Raw genomic sequence first — 13,524 nt, 5'->3', positions numbered from 1 at the left:
AAAGGTTCAGTCTTAGTCGTGGGGTTGCCGCAGCAAGGGGACCCAACTCCAGAAATCATTGCACGTCTATTTAGAAATAAGTAAAACAATCAACATCACCCAAATAAAATGACAATCATACTTTCGGGGATTCAATCACTTTTTGACCATTTTTGCAAGACCACTGCTCCCAAACTATCAGCGGTCAAAGCCTTCCCGAGGTGGGCCATGAAAGAGTAGGGTCCTCAGAATAGTAAGGCATCGAGGGGGGCCCTTTGACCGCAACTTAATGGATGCAGTGGACCGCTCAAAGTCAGCAAAAACGGTTTTTCTGAAACATTCAGTTTGCCCTTTTTTGCAAGCCCCACTGCTCCCAAACATCAGGGTAAAAAGCCTTCCCGAGGTGGGACATGAAAGAGTAGGGTCTTAAAAATAGAAGGCGTCGAGGGAGGCCTTTGACCGCAACTAAATTGGATGCAGTGACCCCCAAAGTCAGCAAAAAGGTGATTTTCTAAAATTCATTCACTGTTGACTTTTTTTGCGAGACCACTGCTCCCACATTCAGCGGTCAAACCCTTCCGAGGCGCTGCCGCGCCCAAAAAAAGCCCCTTTTGGAACCACTAAAAAAACCCAAGAAAACCCTTTAAATTTTGACCGGTAAAAAGGGGAAAAAAAACCGGGAATTTTTTTTTGGAAATTTGAGTGGCCACCCTGCACTCCATATAAGCGTGTGCCTAGCAGGTATGCTGTGAAAAAATCTCATTCAACGAACGTTAATGAAAGCAGATGATACTCGTTTGGTTTTCTTTCGATGATATTTTTTTGGTATTGTGTGGGGTGCTAGTTGTAGCAGGTGCCTCATGACTGTTTTGTTTTTAAAACTGCAAAAAAGAGTGAGAACATGTATGAATAAAAATTATATTCTTTAGGATGTGTCATTGTAGAAATATTAAAAGTATTTACATTTCCCCTCCTCCTTCGCCTCGCGAGGAAGGCGGAGCCTCGTCGTCCGCATGGGTCTGCCGGCGCTGTACCGGGGGAGTGAGTGGCCAGTGAGCAGGCCGTCGCGCGCGAGGAGGGGTGCCATTGTCGATGTTTCGCGCAGACTGCGACACCATCCCGCCCCGGCCGCCCCGCCAGCCCCTATTATTGTTAGGATTCACACTTTGGTTTCTGGACTCTCGAGTACTAGGGGTACGCGCCGTTTAGTTTGGGCGCGTAGTAGGCGAGCGATGCGTCTGAACACATTCTTATAGGAGATAGCGAAATGTGCAGAAAAAGGGCCCAAATATAGTGTTTTCCCGTAAAAAAGGGGCCCGGGAAATTCTTCATTTTCGTGATTATCTTACTGAGAACGCAGGAAACAATGGGAAACTCAACTTTAAAATTTTTGGGTCACAGTTTGGAAAAATTTGGGGAAAGTAAAGGTCTGGGATGAAATTGAAAGTCATTTCGTGGTCAGCCCCCAAAAAACTGCGGGAAAACTATGTAAAACTCGACTTACAAATTTTGGTCCAAAATTGCTAAATATTTGGAAAAGTAAAGGTCTGGGATGAAATTGGAAGTCATTTTCGTGATCAGCACACCAAAAACTGCAGGAAACTATGTAAAACTCAACTTAAAAATTTTGGTCCGAAATTGCTAAATATTTGGAAAAGTAAAGGTCTGGGATGAAATTGGAAGTCATTTTCGTGTTCAGCACACCAAAAACTGCAGGAAACTATGTAAAACTCGATTTAAAAAATTTTGGTCCGAAATCGGAAAATTTTTGGGAAAAGTAAAAGTCTGGGATGAAATTGGAAGTCATTTTCGTGATCAGCACACCAAAAACTGCAGGAAACTATGCAAAACTCGATTTAAAAAATTTTTGGCCCAAAATTGGTAAATATTTGGAAAAGTAAAGGTCTGGGGTGAAAATAAAAGTCTTTTTTGTGATCAGCACACCAAATAGTGCAGGGAGCAATGACTCACTGAGGAAATTCTGGTCCAAAATCATGTAATTCTAGGTGAAAGTATGGGTCTGCAGTTGTTAACATGAACACAATTTCTAAGTGTGTTTCCTGTTCATGGTGTCGTAACATGAACCCTGACACTGTTACTCAGTCGAGTAACATTCAACAGTCAGCATTGAATTGCTTAGTACGATTCACAAATGCTTCAATTACCATTCGATATCTCATTGTTATTGAACTTATGAATACGCAATGTTATTTGTAATACCTAAAAAGCCTTTTATCTCCCTTTTATTTTAAACTAGTGGTTGAAACTATATTGATTTATCTCAATTAATTAAAAAGAGACACATTTACAGGCAGGCTGATTGCAACTAGTTTACGGAGAAGACCTTCTGTCAGATCCAATGAATCGTTTCATAGAATCCAATGTCGAGCCCACTTATTGCTAAACGCAAGTTAATCTTATTCATAATGATAGTCATGATGTGATATTTAATTTTTGAAACAGTATAGCATAAGTATTTACCTAACATTCTGAGTAAATTAAAAGCTCAAACCATGACCGACACAAATTACCAGTTGTCGCAGACAATATATAATGAAGTTCGAAGAATCGTCTCATGAAATTATATGACCAAGTCACTGAATCGTCTCAATGAATCAGATGTCAATGTCAAACCTTGTATGTGTTACACTCACTCACCATATAGTTATCTTTAAGGTTACTACTATAGTAAACTTACAGCATTGCAATGAAGCCTTTTCCCAGAGTCAGTGCCAAGAGTCAGCAAAGACTATTTATTTTGGCAAGATTAGAATCTGGTTTGTACTTTTAGATTTTATTAATCTATTTTCTAACTGTTATTGAGCCAAGCAAACTACTAAAAAGTATAATGTCTGAGAATAAAAATGGAAATACACTCTCAAAGCTTACAAAGACCAAATCATTCTTGCAATTATCAAACACACACACACTCCACTGACTAAAACATTTTCCCTGTAGCGGGGGAGGAGAGGGGGCGGACGGACGGACGAAACGCGTAATATTTGTCACTTTCATTTTCCGTATTTCACAGCGTTGACACTCCGGAGGGGTTTCAATCATTCTAGAATGTTGAAAAACTAAGGTCGATCTCATTTCCAAACCGTTCTGCTATTTATTTTGTTTTATTTGTTGATTTGCTTGTGTCCCGTATTTGAGAGCCGCGGCCGCAGGTATGAGAAATTGGTAACTGCTGCCAACCTAACCATGCTAATAAACTGATTCAAAAACATGTTTTGAATATTTCAAACGATACTAAACAACGATTTGAAACAAACTCGTTTTGGGCGGAAGTAAGACGACGCTAAATGCGAAGTATGGAAACTATACCTGTTGTAGTCGCTGAGAAACGTGAGCGTGTACGAACAGACGGACAGACAGACGCACGACCAGTCACTTTTTGGAGCGCCCAAACACGGCAAGGGCTCGCTATCGCTCGCCAAAAAGCTAGCTGACACCTTTATGTGTCTTGTATTGTTCTAGGTAGCAATAAAGGTAGCAGTAAAGGTATCCTCTGCTAAAAAGTGTGCTTGGAAGCATGCTGTAATTAGAGTGTATTATGTACACGGGTGATTCCGCGCGTAGGGGGTCATTTCAGGTCACCGGGGCCTTGCGCCTGAACTGAGGTTGATTTGGTAGCTTGGGCAACTCAAATTTGTTTTACTAAACGAAGACCATGTCCTCATGTGGAAAATCAATCTAACTTTTTTTTTCTAGGGTTTTGTAAGCTGCTAAAGTGTCGTTTTTTAAGTTCCGTCATGGTCACCAACACCTATAAGACAACATTGCCATGCTGTAGTTTTGACTCAGCCACATCAAAAGAAAACAGGCTATTTCACTCTCTTCCCTGACTTTTTCTTCGCAAAATTACGGAAGATGACCCTTTTTATTATCACTGGTTGAACCCCAAACAGCCTATGGGAAAATGTCCACCGCGTGCCATGTCACCTATGCTGCTTTTACAACTGACGGTCTACTGGGGTTCCTTTTCGTTTTAGAACCTCGCGACCACTTGGTATCGGAAGAACATAAAAAATTCCAATGCTTACGCATTGCACGGTGTTCCGGTTGTGGAAATCATTTTGAAATCTGTCATTTAAACGTTAATTACGTTAATTTTACCGTTATTTACGTAACTTTGAATCCTACCGATATTTTTACATTCCCAAAAGTGATTCAGTTAAACAATGACCATCTCAGTCCATCTCGCGATCTCGCGATTTTCAGTGCTCGCTCATGTTCGTCAACCGAAAGTCATCCCCGGTTTGAAAGCACCCCTCCCGAGTTTAAAAAAATTTTTCAAACCAACCGTCGTGCTGGTTATAGAATTGAGGAAAACATGAGACGAGAACCGCAGCCTTTTAAAAACAAGCCAAACAATCCCAAACCCCAGCAACAATGGAGGGGCAGTTTCAATGCGCGACTACTCGTTTTTTCAGCCTCGCGATTTTTGAAAGGGCGCAGACGCCGAGAAAAAATTTTTGCCCAAATGCGGAAAAAACTATTTTTTCTGTCTTTTTGGGTGTGAAGTTTTTACTAATGACAGATTTTAATTATGTGTAAAGTTTTATCAGTGTACAATGAGTGAACATTGGCATTTGTGAATTTTTCGGCGTTTTAATTTCTTTTTTTCATGGACTTTAAAATTTTTACAGTTGGTATAATGGCAGTGGGACGTTTTCATCGAGAAATTTTTTTTCATGTTTTTATTATTTTTTTAGAACAGTGATTAGTTTTTGTCACTTTGATGAGGAGGAAGTTTAGTTTTTAGGAGTGGCACATTTTTCTTCGAAAAGTTTCTGGAAAATGTGAACGGATAAGGGTGCTTGATTGTTGCAAATTTATGTTTTAGTCGTTTACGGAAAATTTCCACGATAAATTTTTAAGATTTTCTGGACTTTTTTTTGTATTATTAAAAGGGTTTAAAATGGCGGGAGCGAAATGTCCATCCTGGGGGGTCCGTAGAAGAAGAATTCTGAGCGGCCCCCGGGGAATAGGGGCCCCCTTCGTCGGAACCCCTAAAAAAAGCTTCCAGAAACCCATGCCCGCGGGACTGGGGGGGGTCAAACGACGCTTCCAGGCCGTCAGAATTGTTCAAAAAGGTAAGGGTGTACAAATAGATGTAAATTCCGTTTCGAGCCGTGCTCCTCCATCTGAGGGAGACAGTTCCCACAACCTGCGCTGAAAAAAAAAGATTTTGGATGCTCAAAATAACACCGTCAACAGTTTTTGCCTATCTTGTAACCCAGCGGGTCAGGAGACTAAACACTTCGCTTTGTAAATTCCGAAATCTGTAAATTCCGTCATTTTTTCTGTAAATTCCGTCATTTTTTCTGTAAATTCCGTCATTTTTTCTGTAAATTCCGCCGTATTTCATAGGGGGTGAAATTAAAAGTCAACTTGTAGCGCTGCCACGCTCAGAGGGGTACGGGGGGGTACTATGTATGCCTCTACCCCAAAATTTTAGCCCCTAAAGTTGAACTTTAAAAAAGGACATTTGGTACATCCAAAATGACCCCCTACGCACGGAATCACACACACACTTCAGTTAGCAGAGTAGGGTTTGGGGTTTCGATGACGCTGAGCGCTGATGCGTGTGACTGGTCGCTGTTGCAGTGCGGAAACGTCAACCTCTGCGAGCCGCTACTGGGGCTGAAGCAACGGCCCGGGCACATGCCGTGGAACGTGGCGGTGGCAGGCAGGGGAGGCGAAGTCGTCGGGTCAGGGCTGCTACTGCATCCAAAGCTCGTGGTCACAGGTTTGTCAATAACAACCCAAGGTGCATGTACTGTAAACAGGGGAAATATGAGACACTTTTGGGTTATTAGAGACACATCGTTTTAATCTTTAGAATTGTTGGCTGAGCGATCAGCGAACCAGTACTCCAGGGGGGCTTTAAAGTTTTCGGTGTTGCGAAATAACCTTACCGGTTCGGCAGCTCGCGTGATCCTGAAAGCAGCCCCGGGTGGGACGACGGTCAACAATTTCTCCCCCAACACTCAGAGAAAAATTATGGTGTACAGTACAGAACAGGACGGCACAACAAAAGCAGCATCGGTGAGTAAAGATGGAAATCCCACAAGTAACTTACACTCAGAAACAGGGATGATACCCAAAACGAAAGAAAACCAGCACTCTTATATGAATGAACCATTTCCGATGATAACCTACGCTTGGCCAATCGCAATGAGGTATTTTGCGATAGTGAAGAAGAGCAAGAAGAAGATGCGGCGGTAGGGGTAGAACATCACAAACCCTCATTTGTTTGGCGGCCATGAGGCCCCCACCCGCCCCACCCCCAAACAGACAAACTGCCTAAACAAAAGAGGGTTTGTTCTGTTCTACCCCCACCGCCGCATCTTCTTCTTTCTCTTCTTCACTATCGCAAAATACCTCATTTATGGAGAAAAGCGACGGATTCTCAGTGAGAATAGACTTTGAGTGAGACCTTGATCCAACCATATTGGTCCCAAATCACTACTTCGGAAGTAATTTGACAAGACAAGAAGATTTTACTTCGCACTTTTTTGTCTTGGACCTATTATTACTGAGCTACGATCTGTACCAAGAGACATTTTCGCTGTTAATCTGTAGCTTTTCACCATAAATCGAGATAGGCCAAGCGTAGGATATTGTCGGAAATGGTTTATTCTTATACCAATCACTTCGTTATGAAATTCCGAATCGACTTGACTTGAGACGTCTCCGGAATTATGCCTGATTCGGCCGCTACGAGGCAAAAAGTACCTATTTTGCCTCATAGATCAAACTTTGGCTCACATCAGGGGGTGGAAGGGGGTTCGATGGGTCAAATTGGGCATTGCAGCTAGTCTTAGGATGTCTTGAAGTATTTCAGCCCGACTCTAGTTTCACTATCCCAGACTTTCACTTCACCCTAGCAGGGGTTGCGCACTTCTTTAAGATTGTGAAAACTGGGCCTTTCTTTTCAAAACGGTTTGCACAGATGAGAAGATCATGAAACGAAGGGTGCATAAGGCTAATTGCCTTCCTCGATACCTTCTGGTTAACCCAAAATAAATTGATGGGTTTGGAATAAAAAAGCGCGAAAACTCGAAAATTTTGAAAGCTTATCGGCCGTGCCAACTCAATGTACAAATTGCCTTCCTTGTGTGGGCTAAATTGAGGGCACTCAGGCAGGCCACTGGGCCTAATGCACCCTTAATTTCATGCTCTTTGATCCTGTACTACGTGTTTTGCAAACACCGGCCTAGTTTTCATATTCTCGAAGACGTGCGTCACCGCTGCACCCCGCCCCGCTTGAGCATGGCTTCACGCGCTTCCGAGGGGGAAATCACTTTTAAAAACTGTGACCCAACTACTCCCTATTACGCTCTATTACGCTATTACAGAAGGCTTATTACGCTCAAAAATATCCAGATTTAGGCTAAAATCGGACCCTAAGGGAAATTTTTTAAAAATTTGGCTATTACGCTTTTACTATTACGCGTAATACTAAGATCGGTGACCCAAACTATTACGTGAGTGATTTCCCCCTCGCGCGCTTCCTTGGCCATTTCCACCCTCCTGGCCATCCCTTTGGTCCAGTCCATGTTTATTTTAGCCTGGGATTTTGTGGATGCAGGTGGTTCGGGTGGCCATGTACGGGGAGAGCACTTGGAGCATAGGCAGTAGTCGCAACCCCGTGCTCTTGGAGCTGGCTGCCGAGGACGCCATCTTCTCCACGCCGGTGTGCCTGGACCTCAGCGGTAACGTGCTGCAACCGCTTGTTCCAGGACTGGTAGGGTTGGTAAGTCATAAGTGTACCGAAAAGACGCTTTGAAAGTCATTTTTATGGACTTTTAGGCCCCTTGCAGCTAGGGAAACCGCCCGATCGCAAATCCTAGGACTGTAATGGAAGGTACTTGAGCCGGTCTAACGGTCCGAAAAACACGATCCGATAACTAGAGCCTCCTTAATACTGCATGATAAGTTCAAAACACAACGAAACAGTTGATTTTGGGGCCCCTGGAACGTAGACAGAACGTTGTTGATAGTTCCACTCAACAACATTTGATTGTGCACAGTGTAACGAAGAAATGTGTGTGTACGTGCTATACTCATGGCGTTTGGAATCTCAGTGAGGGACCGGGCCAGAAATTGTTGCGCAGTTTTCCTTTTTTTTGCATTTTGGTGTTGCCTTTTTGTTTTCAGATTGTTTGCTAACCCAGCTTAATGTACAGGTAGAGCGGTGGGGCGAGACGCAGCCAGCGAACCACAGTATGATTGGCGTGCCATATCTGGGTCTGGATGAGTGCGTCAGAAAACAGGCTGACTACGACAGAGACGTGGCAGCGAGCGATCTGTTCTGTACGGAAGGACCAAATGGCTCCATCGGTACGGCGGAGAAATTCGGCTTTGCAAACTAAACCACAAACTTCGTCCTGATGTTAAAAACACTTTGCTCTTAGGTAACAAGACGCAAGGTGGCGGTTTCCTGGTGAACACCAACTCCCTGTGGTACTTGCAGGGACTGTATGTGGATTATGTGGTGCAGCGTTCATCCGACCTGCTACTGGCCGCAGACATGAGCAACGAGAAGTTGCGGTCCTGGTTGGGTCAGGAGATGAAGAAACTGGAGAACCGTGAGTGCTGTGTCCCCGTTTAGTCTCACAAACGCACCAAATAGAAGCATTATGAGTTGGGAGGTCACAAGTTTTAAAACGGGAGGAGGGTTGTTCCTTGCGCACCCAAGCCTTCTCACGATTCGGGCCACAATCTAAAATGTCACCCAATGAACCCTAAATGGTAACTTTTGCAGGACGCTTCCTCAAGTTTGAAGGCTAATAATTTAGCTGTTGGCTAGCGACGCGTTTGGAAGAAACATCTACAGTCTCATGGTGATAGCCCTGTCACATAAAGCCCCACGCTTTCTTAAAAATATATGTATTTTTAGAACAGAGGGCTTTAACGGTTTAAATAAGGTTGTGGACCACTATGACTCACGCCGGAACTATACCAAAAATTATTTTTGTTGCAGCAAAAGAGGAGCGCATTGCCGACCAGGGACCAAAGAACTGCCAGTACGGGCGGCCTGACATATCTCATGTAAGCACAAATAGCTCTAGCAAAGAACGTAGTCAAATCATACATAGCTCGTAAGAAAGGTAATTGAATTCTGCATCTTATGAAACCCCACGCGTTTTTATATCTTATTTAGTTCGAAGGCAACACTTAAAAAACCACCATTTTTTACATGTGTAACCTAACTTTGAGCAACCCCCTGAGCCCCTTACACTTTTTTCCTGTTCAAATGCGACTAGTTAATGGTCTTCTAGCATCCTTAGGTCCCATTTTGGCCACAAAAAGAGAGGGTCAGAAATTAAGCTCCACCCTACTTTTCATCTGTGGAAAGCATTTTGAAAACAACGGCCTGGTTTTCATTGTCTCGAAGAGCTGCGTAACCCCTGCCTGCACCTGCACCGAAGGCGCGAGCATGGCTTCGATGCCCTTGGCCATTGCCACACCCTGATATGTCACGGGATGTGTCCGACCATTCAACTTTCAGTGATTTTAGCGCGAAGTCTTTCCATGTTCCTTTGGGTGATGGGCCCGCAGTGCGGGCATGCAGGACATGAGCCCCGTCCCGTTTGAGCCCCGATGGTCTGAGCCCCGACCTGAGCCCCAACCTGAGCCCGGGTTGAGCCCCGACCCAAGCCCCAATTTCCAGAGTCCGGATTGAGCCCCGACCTGAGCCCCGTTTGAGCCCCAATTGAGCCCCTTGGCAATAAATCATGCAAAAATGCTTGATTTCAGGTCGCGGGGCTGAAATGGGGCTCAAGTGGGGCTCAAACGGGGCTCAATCCGGGCTCTGGAAATTGGGGCTTGGGTGGGGGCTTAAGTCGGGACTCAACCCTGGCTCAGGTTGGGGCCCAGACCATCGGGGCTCAAACGGGACGGGGCTCATGCCCTGTATGCCGCAGTGCGGCGTGTTCGTGTCCGTGAACGAGCACCCCGAGGACGATGGCTTCGACCTCTACAGCAGGGCGTCGTCCGACCACATGCGGTGGAACGTCCACGTGCTCGTGGACTACGATGCCAACGGCTGGATCTGGAGCATGCATGGAGGCGCCTTGATCAAGCCCAACATGGTTCTCACGAGTGAGTACGCTACACCGGTGAAACAAAGGCATCATGGTGTGCGAAGTGGCATTTTTCAAAGTCGATGCAAAGCGTAGGGTAAGAAGCCCAGTAATAGCCACTTTTAGCGCACATCGGCGCCTTGAACCCCTTTACTAAGTCTCTCGTGCGTGGCACCGGGACGAAAAATTTTAGGAACGTACACAAAGGATAAAGCAAAGGTTCTCAACTTTGAGAAACAGCGAGCAAAACCTAATTCATTCTTGGAGAAAAAAATTCCTAAAATATTACAGTTTACCCAGTGATGGTCAGCTTTTGCCCAGAGATGGCCAGTGCACTGGCCCAGTGATGGCCACAATTCAAAAGTTATCGGTGTCCGAAGTGGAAAAAAGGTTCAAAATGCATCTTTCTGGCACTTTTGACGCCGATAACTTCTGAAAATCCAGTCTGAACCAGTTGCACGCTTTACATTTTTTGTTCACCATGATGAGGTGAACACGTTCCCGAAATCGAATAGTTTCTATCGTATCTTGGAGATTTTGACTTAAAGTCAAAACTTATTGGCTGAGCGATAGCGAAGCCCTTGCCGTGTTTGGGCGCGCTGAAAAGTGACTGGTCGTGAGTCTGTCTGTCTGTGTGTTTGTACTCACCAACGATTCTCAGCAACTGCAGTGGCTATAGTTTCAAGATTTCGTATTTAACGTCACCTTAGTACCCCCCAACACGAGTTTGTTTCAAATCGTTGTTTAGTATCGTTTGAAATATTCAAAACATACTTTTGAATCAGGTTATTTGGCTGAGCGTTAGCGAAGCCCTTGCCGTGTTTGGGCGCGCTGAAAAGTGACTGGTCGTGCGTCTGTCTGTCTGTGACTTTGTACTCACCAACGATTCTCAGCAACTACAGTGGCTATAGTTTCAAGATTTCGTATTTAACGTCGCCTTAGTACCCCCCAACACGAGTTTGTTTCAAATCGTTGTTTAGTATCGTTTGAAATATTCAAAACACATTTTTGAATCAGGTCATTAGCGTGGTTAGGTTGGCAGCGCGGCAGCGCTCACCAATTTCTCATACCTGCGGGTCCGCGGCTCTCAAATACGGGACTTAAGCAAATAAGCAAATAAAACGAAATAAAGAGCAGAAGGGTTTAGAAATGAGATCGGCCTTAGTTTTTCAACATTCTTGAATGATTAAAACCCTTTTGGAACACCAACACAGCGAAATATGGAGAATGGATTCGAAAATGATTTACGTGTTTCGTTCCCCTCTTACCCCTCCCCTGTCGAGGGAAATCATCTTTAGGTCAGTGCACTTTGACAAAGCATTGTAAAAAGGATGTTTTTATTTTGACCTTTTGTATTGTGTGCATCTTCTTATTTCATTCTAGTGTCATCCTCTTTTTAAAATTTCCAAACTAGAGGAAATCAGGGAAATGCATAAATAACTTGTGTAGAGATTGGCAGGCATACTTAGTTTGGACTCGAGAAATTCATTCTATTGCAATGCTGCAAGCTGACAAGAGTGCAAAAGTACTAACATGAGTTTATTGGCGAGCGATAGCGAGCCCATGCCGTGTTTGGGGGCACCAAAAAGTGACTGGTCGTGCGTCTGTCTGTCTGTCTGTCTGTGTGTCCGTAACTCACTCACGTTTCTCAGCAACTACCGCACAAATAGTTTCAAAATTTCGCACCGGAGGGCTCCTAAATCTCCCCCAGGGGGAGTTTATCTTATATTCACGATTACTATTGTTTGAAATATTCAAAACATCTTTTTGAATTAGGTTCTTAGCGTGGTTAGGTTGGCAGTGCTTGACAGCTCGTAGCAATTTTTCATACTTGCGGCCGCGACTCTCAAATACGGGACCTATCAAAACATTGGCAAATAAAACAAACTAAAGAGCAGAAGGGCTTAGAAGTGAGTACGGTCATAGTTTTTCGATATTTAAGAATGATTGAAACCCCTCCGGAGTGTCAACTGAGTGAAATTCGGAAAATGAAAGTGACAATTATTACGCGTTTCGTCCGTCCGTCCGCCCCCTCCCCTCCCCCGCTACACCGCGACAGGGCAAATGTTTTAGTCAGTGGAGTGTGTGTGATAATTGCAAGAATGTTTTGGTCTTTTTAACCTTTGTGAGTGTATTTCCATTTATATTCTCAGACACTATATTTTTTAGTTGTTTGCTTTGCTCAATAACAGTTAGAAAATATATTAATACATTCTATAAGTACAAACCAGATACTAATCTTGCCAAAATAAATAGTCTTTGCGGACTCTTGGCACTGATTCTGGGAAAAGGCTTCATTGCAATGCTGTGAGTTTACTATAGTACTAACCTTAAAGAAAACCATATGATGAGTGAGTGTAGCGCATTCAAGGTTTGACATTGACATCAGATTCAATGAGACGATTCACTGACTTGGTCATATGATTTCATGAGACGATTCTTTTAACTTAATCATACATTGTCTGCGACAACTAGTAATTTGTGTTGGTCATGGTTTGAGTTGGCTCTCTTTTTAATTTACTCAGAATGTTAGGTAAATACTTTTGCTAAACTGTTTCAAAGATTAAATAACACATCATGACTATCATTATGAATTAAGATAAACTTGCGTTTAGCAATAAGTGGCCTCGACATTGGATTCTATGAAACGATTCATTGGATCTGACAGAAGGTCTTCTCCGTAAAGTAGTTGAAATCAGCCTGCCTGTAAATATGTCTCTTTTTAATTAATGCAGATAAATCAATATAGTTTAATCCACTAGTTTAAACTAAAAGGGAGAAAGGCTTTTTAGGTATTACTAATATTATTGCGTATTCATAAGTTCAGTAACAAGGAGATATCGAATGGTAATTGAAGTATTTGTGAATCGTATTAAGCAATTCAATGCTGGCTGTTAAATGTTACTCGACTGAGTAATAGGGTCAGGGTTCATGGCATGACACCATGAACAGGAAACGCTCTTAAAAAACCTAACAACTGAAGACCCATACTTTCAACTAGAATTACATGATTTAGGACCAAAATTTCCTCGGTGTTTCATTGCTTCCTGCAGTATTTGGTGTGCTGATCACAAAAATGACTTCCAATTTCATCCCAGACCTTTACTTTCCCAAATATTTACCAATTTTGGACCAAAATTTTGGCATCGAGTTTTACATAGTTTCCTGCAGTTTTTGGTGTGCTGATCACGAAAATGACTTCCAATTTCATCTCAGACCTTTACTTTTCCAAATATTTACCAATTTTGGACCAAAATTTTTGCATCGAGTTTTACATAGTTTCCTGCAGTTTTTGGTGTGCTGATGACGAAAATGACTTCCAATTTCATCTCAGACCTTTACTTTTCCAAATATTTACCAATTTCGGACCAAAATTTTTACATCGAGTTTTACATAGTTTCCTGCAGTTTTTGGTGTGCTGATCACGAAAATGACTTCCAATTTCATC

General features: G+C 43.2%; 1 protein-coding gene across 6 annotated transcripts in view; it reads left to right on the top strand.

Moving 5' to 3' along the window:
• The window catches only part of LOC117649170, an 88,804-nt gene that overhangs the window by 56,609 nt on the left and 18,671 nt on the right, over positions 1-13,524 (top strand). For all 6 annotated transcript variants that reach the window (XR_004587964.1, XM_034391659.1, XM_034391657.1 and 3 more), the window contains 7 exons: positions 5,593-5,734; positions 5,915-6,033; positions 7,580-7,744; positions 8,178-8,331; positions 8,406-8,579; positions 8,975-9,042; positions 9,918-10,095. Coding sequence is in view for 5 of the 6 variants with exons in the window: in XM_034391659.1 (XP_034247550.1) it covers positions 5,593-5,734; positions 5,915-6,033; positions 7,580-7,744; positions 8,178-8,331; positions 8,406-8,579; positions 8,975-9,042; positions 9,918-10,095 (1,000 nt within the window). In the remaining variant the exon portion in view is untranslated. The remainder of the gene's footprint in view (positions 1-5,592; positions 5,735-5,914; positions 6,034-7,579; positions 7,745-8,177; positions 8,332-8,405; positions 8,580-8,974; positions 9,043-9,917; positions 10,096-13,524) is intronic.

This window comes from Thrips palmi, unplaced genomic scaffold (genome assembly GCF_012932325.1).
Source record: "Thrips palmi isolate BJ-2018 unplaced genomic scaffold, TpBJ-2018v1 HiC_scaffold_4, whole genome shotgun sequence".
Taxonomy (NCBI): domain Eukaryota; kingdom Metazoa; phylum Arthropoda; class Insecta; order Thysanoptera; family Thripidae; genus Thrips; species Thrips palmi.
The sequence above is the reverse complement of the archived record's forward strand: the minus strand, read 5'-3'. Positions and strand labels throughout refer to the sequence as shown.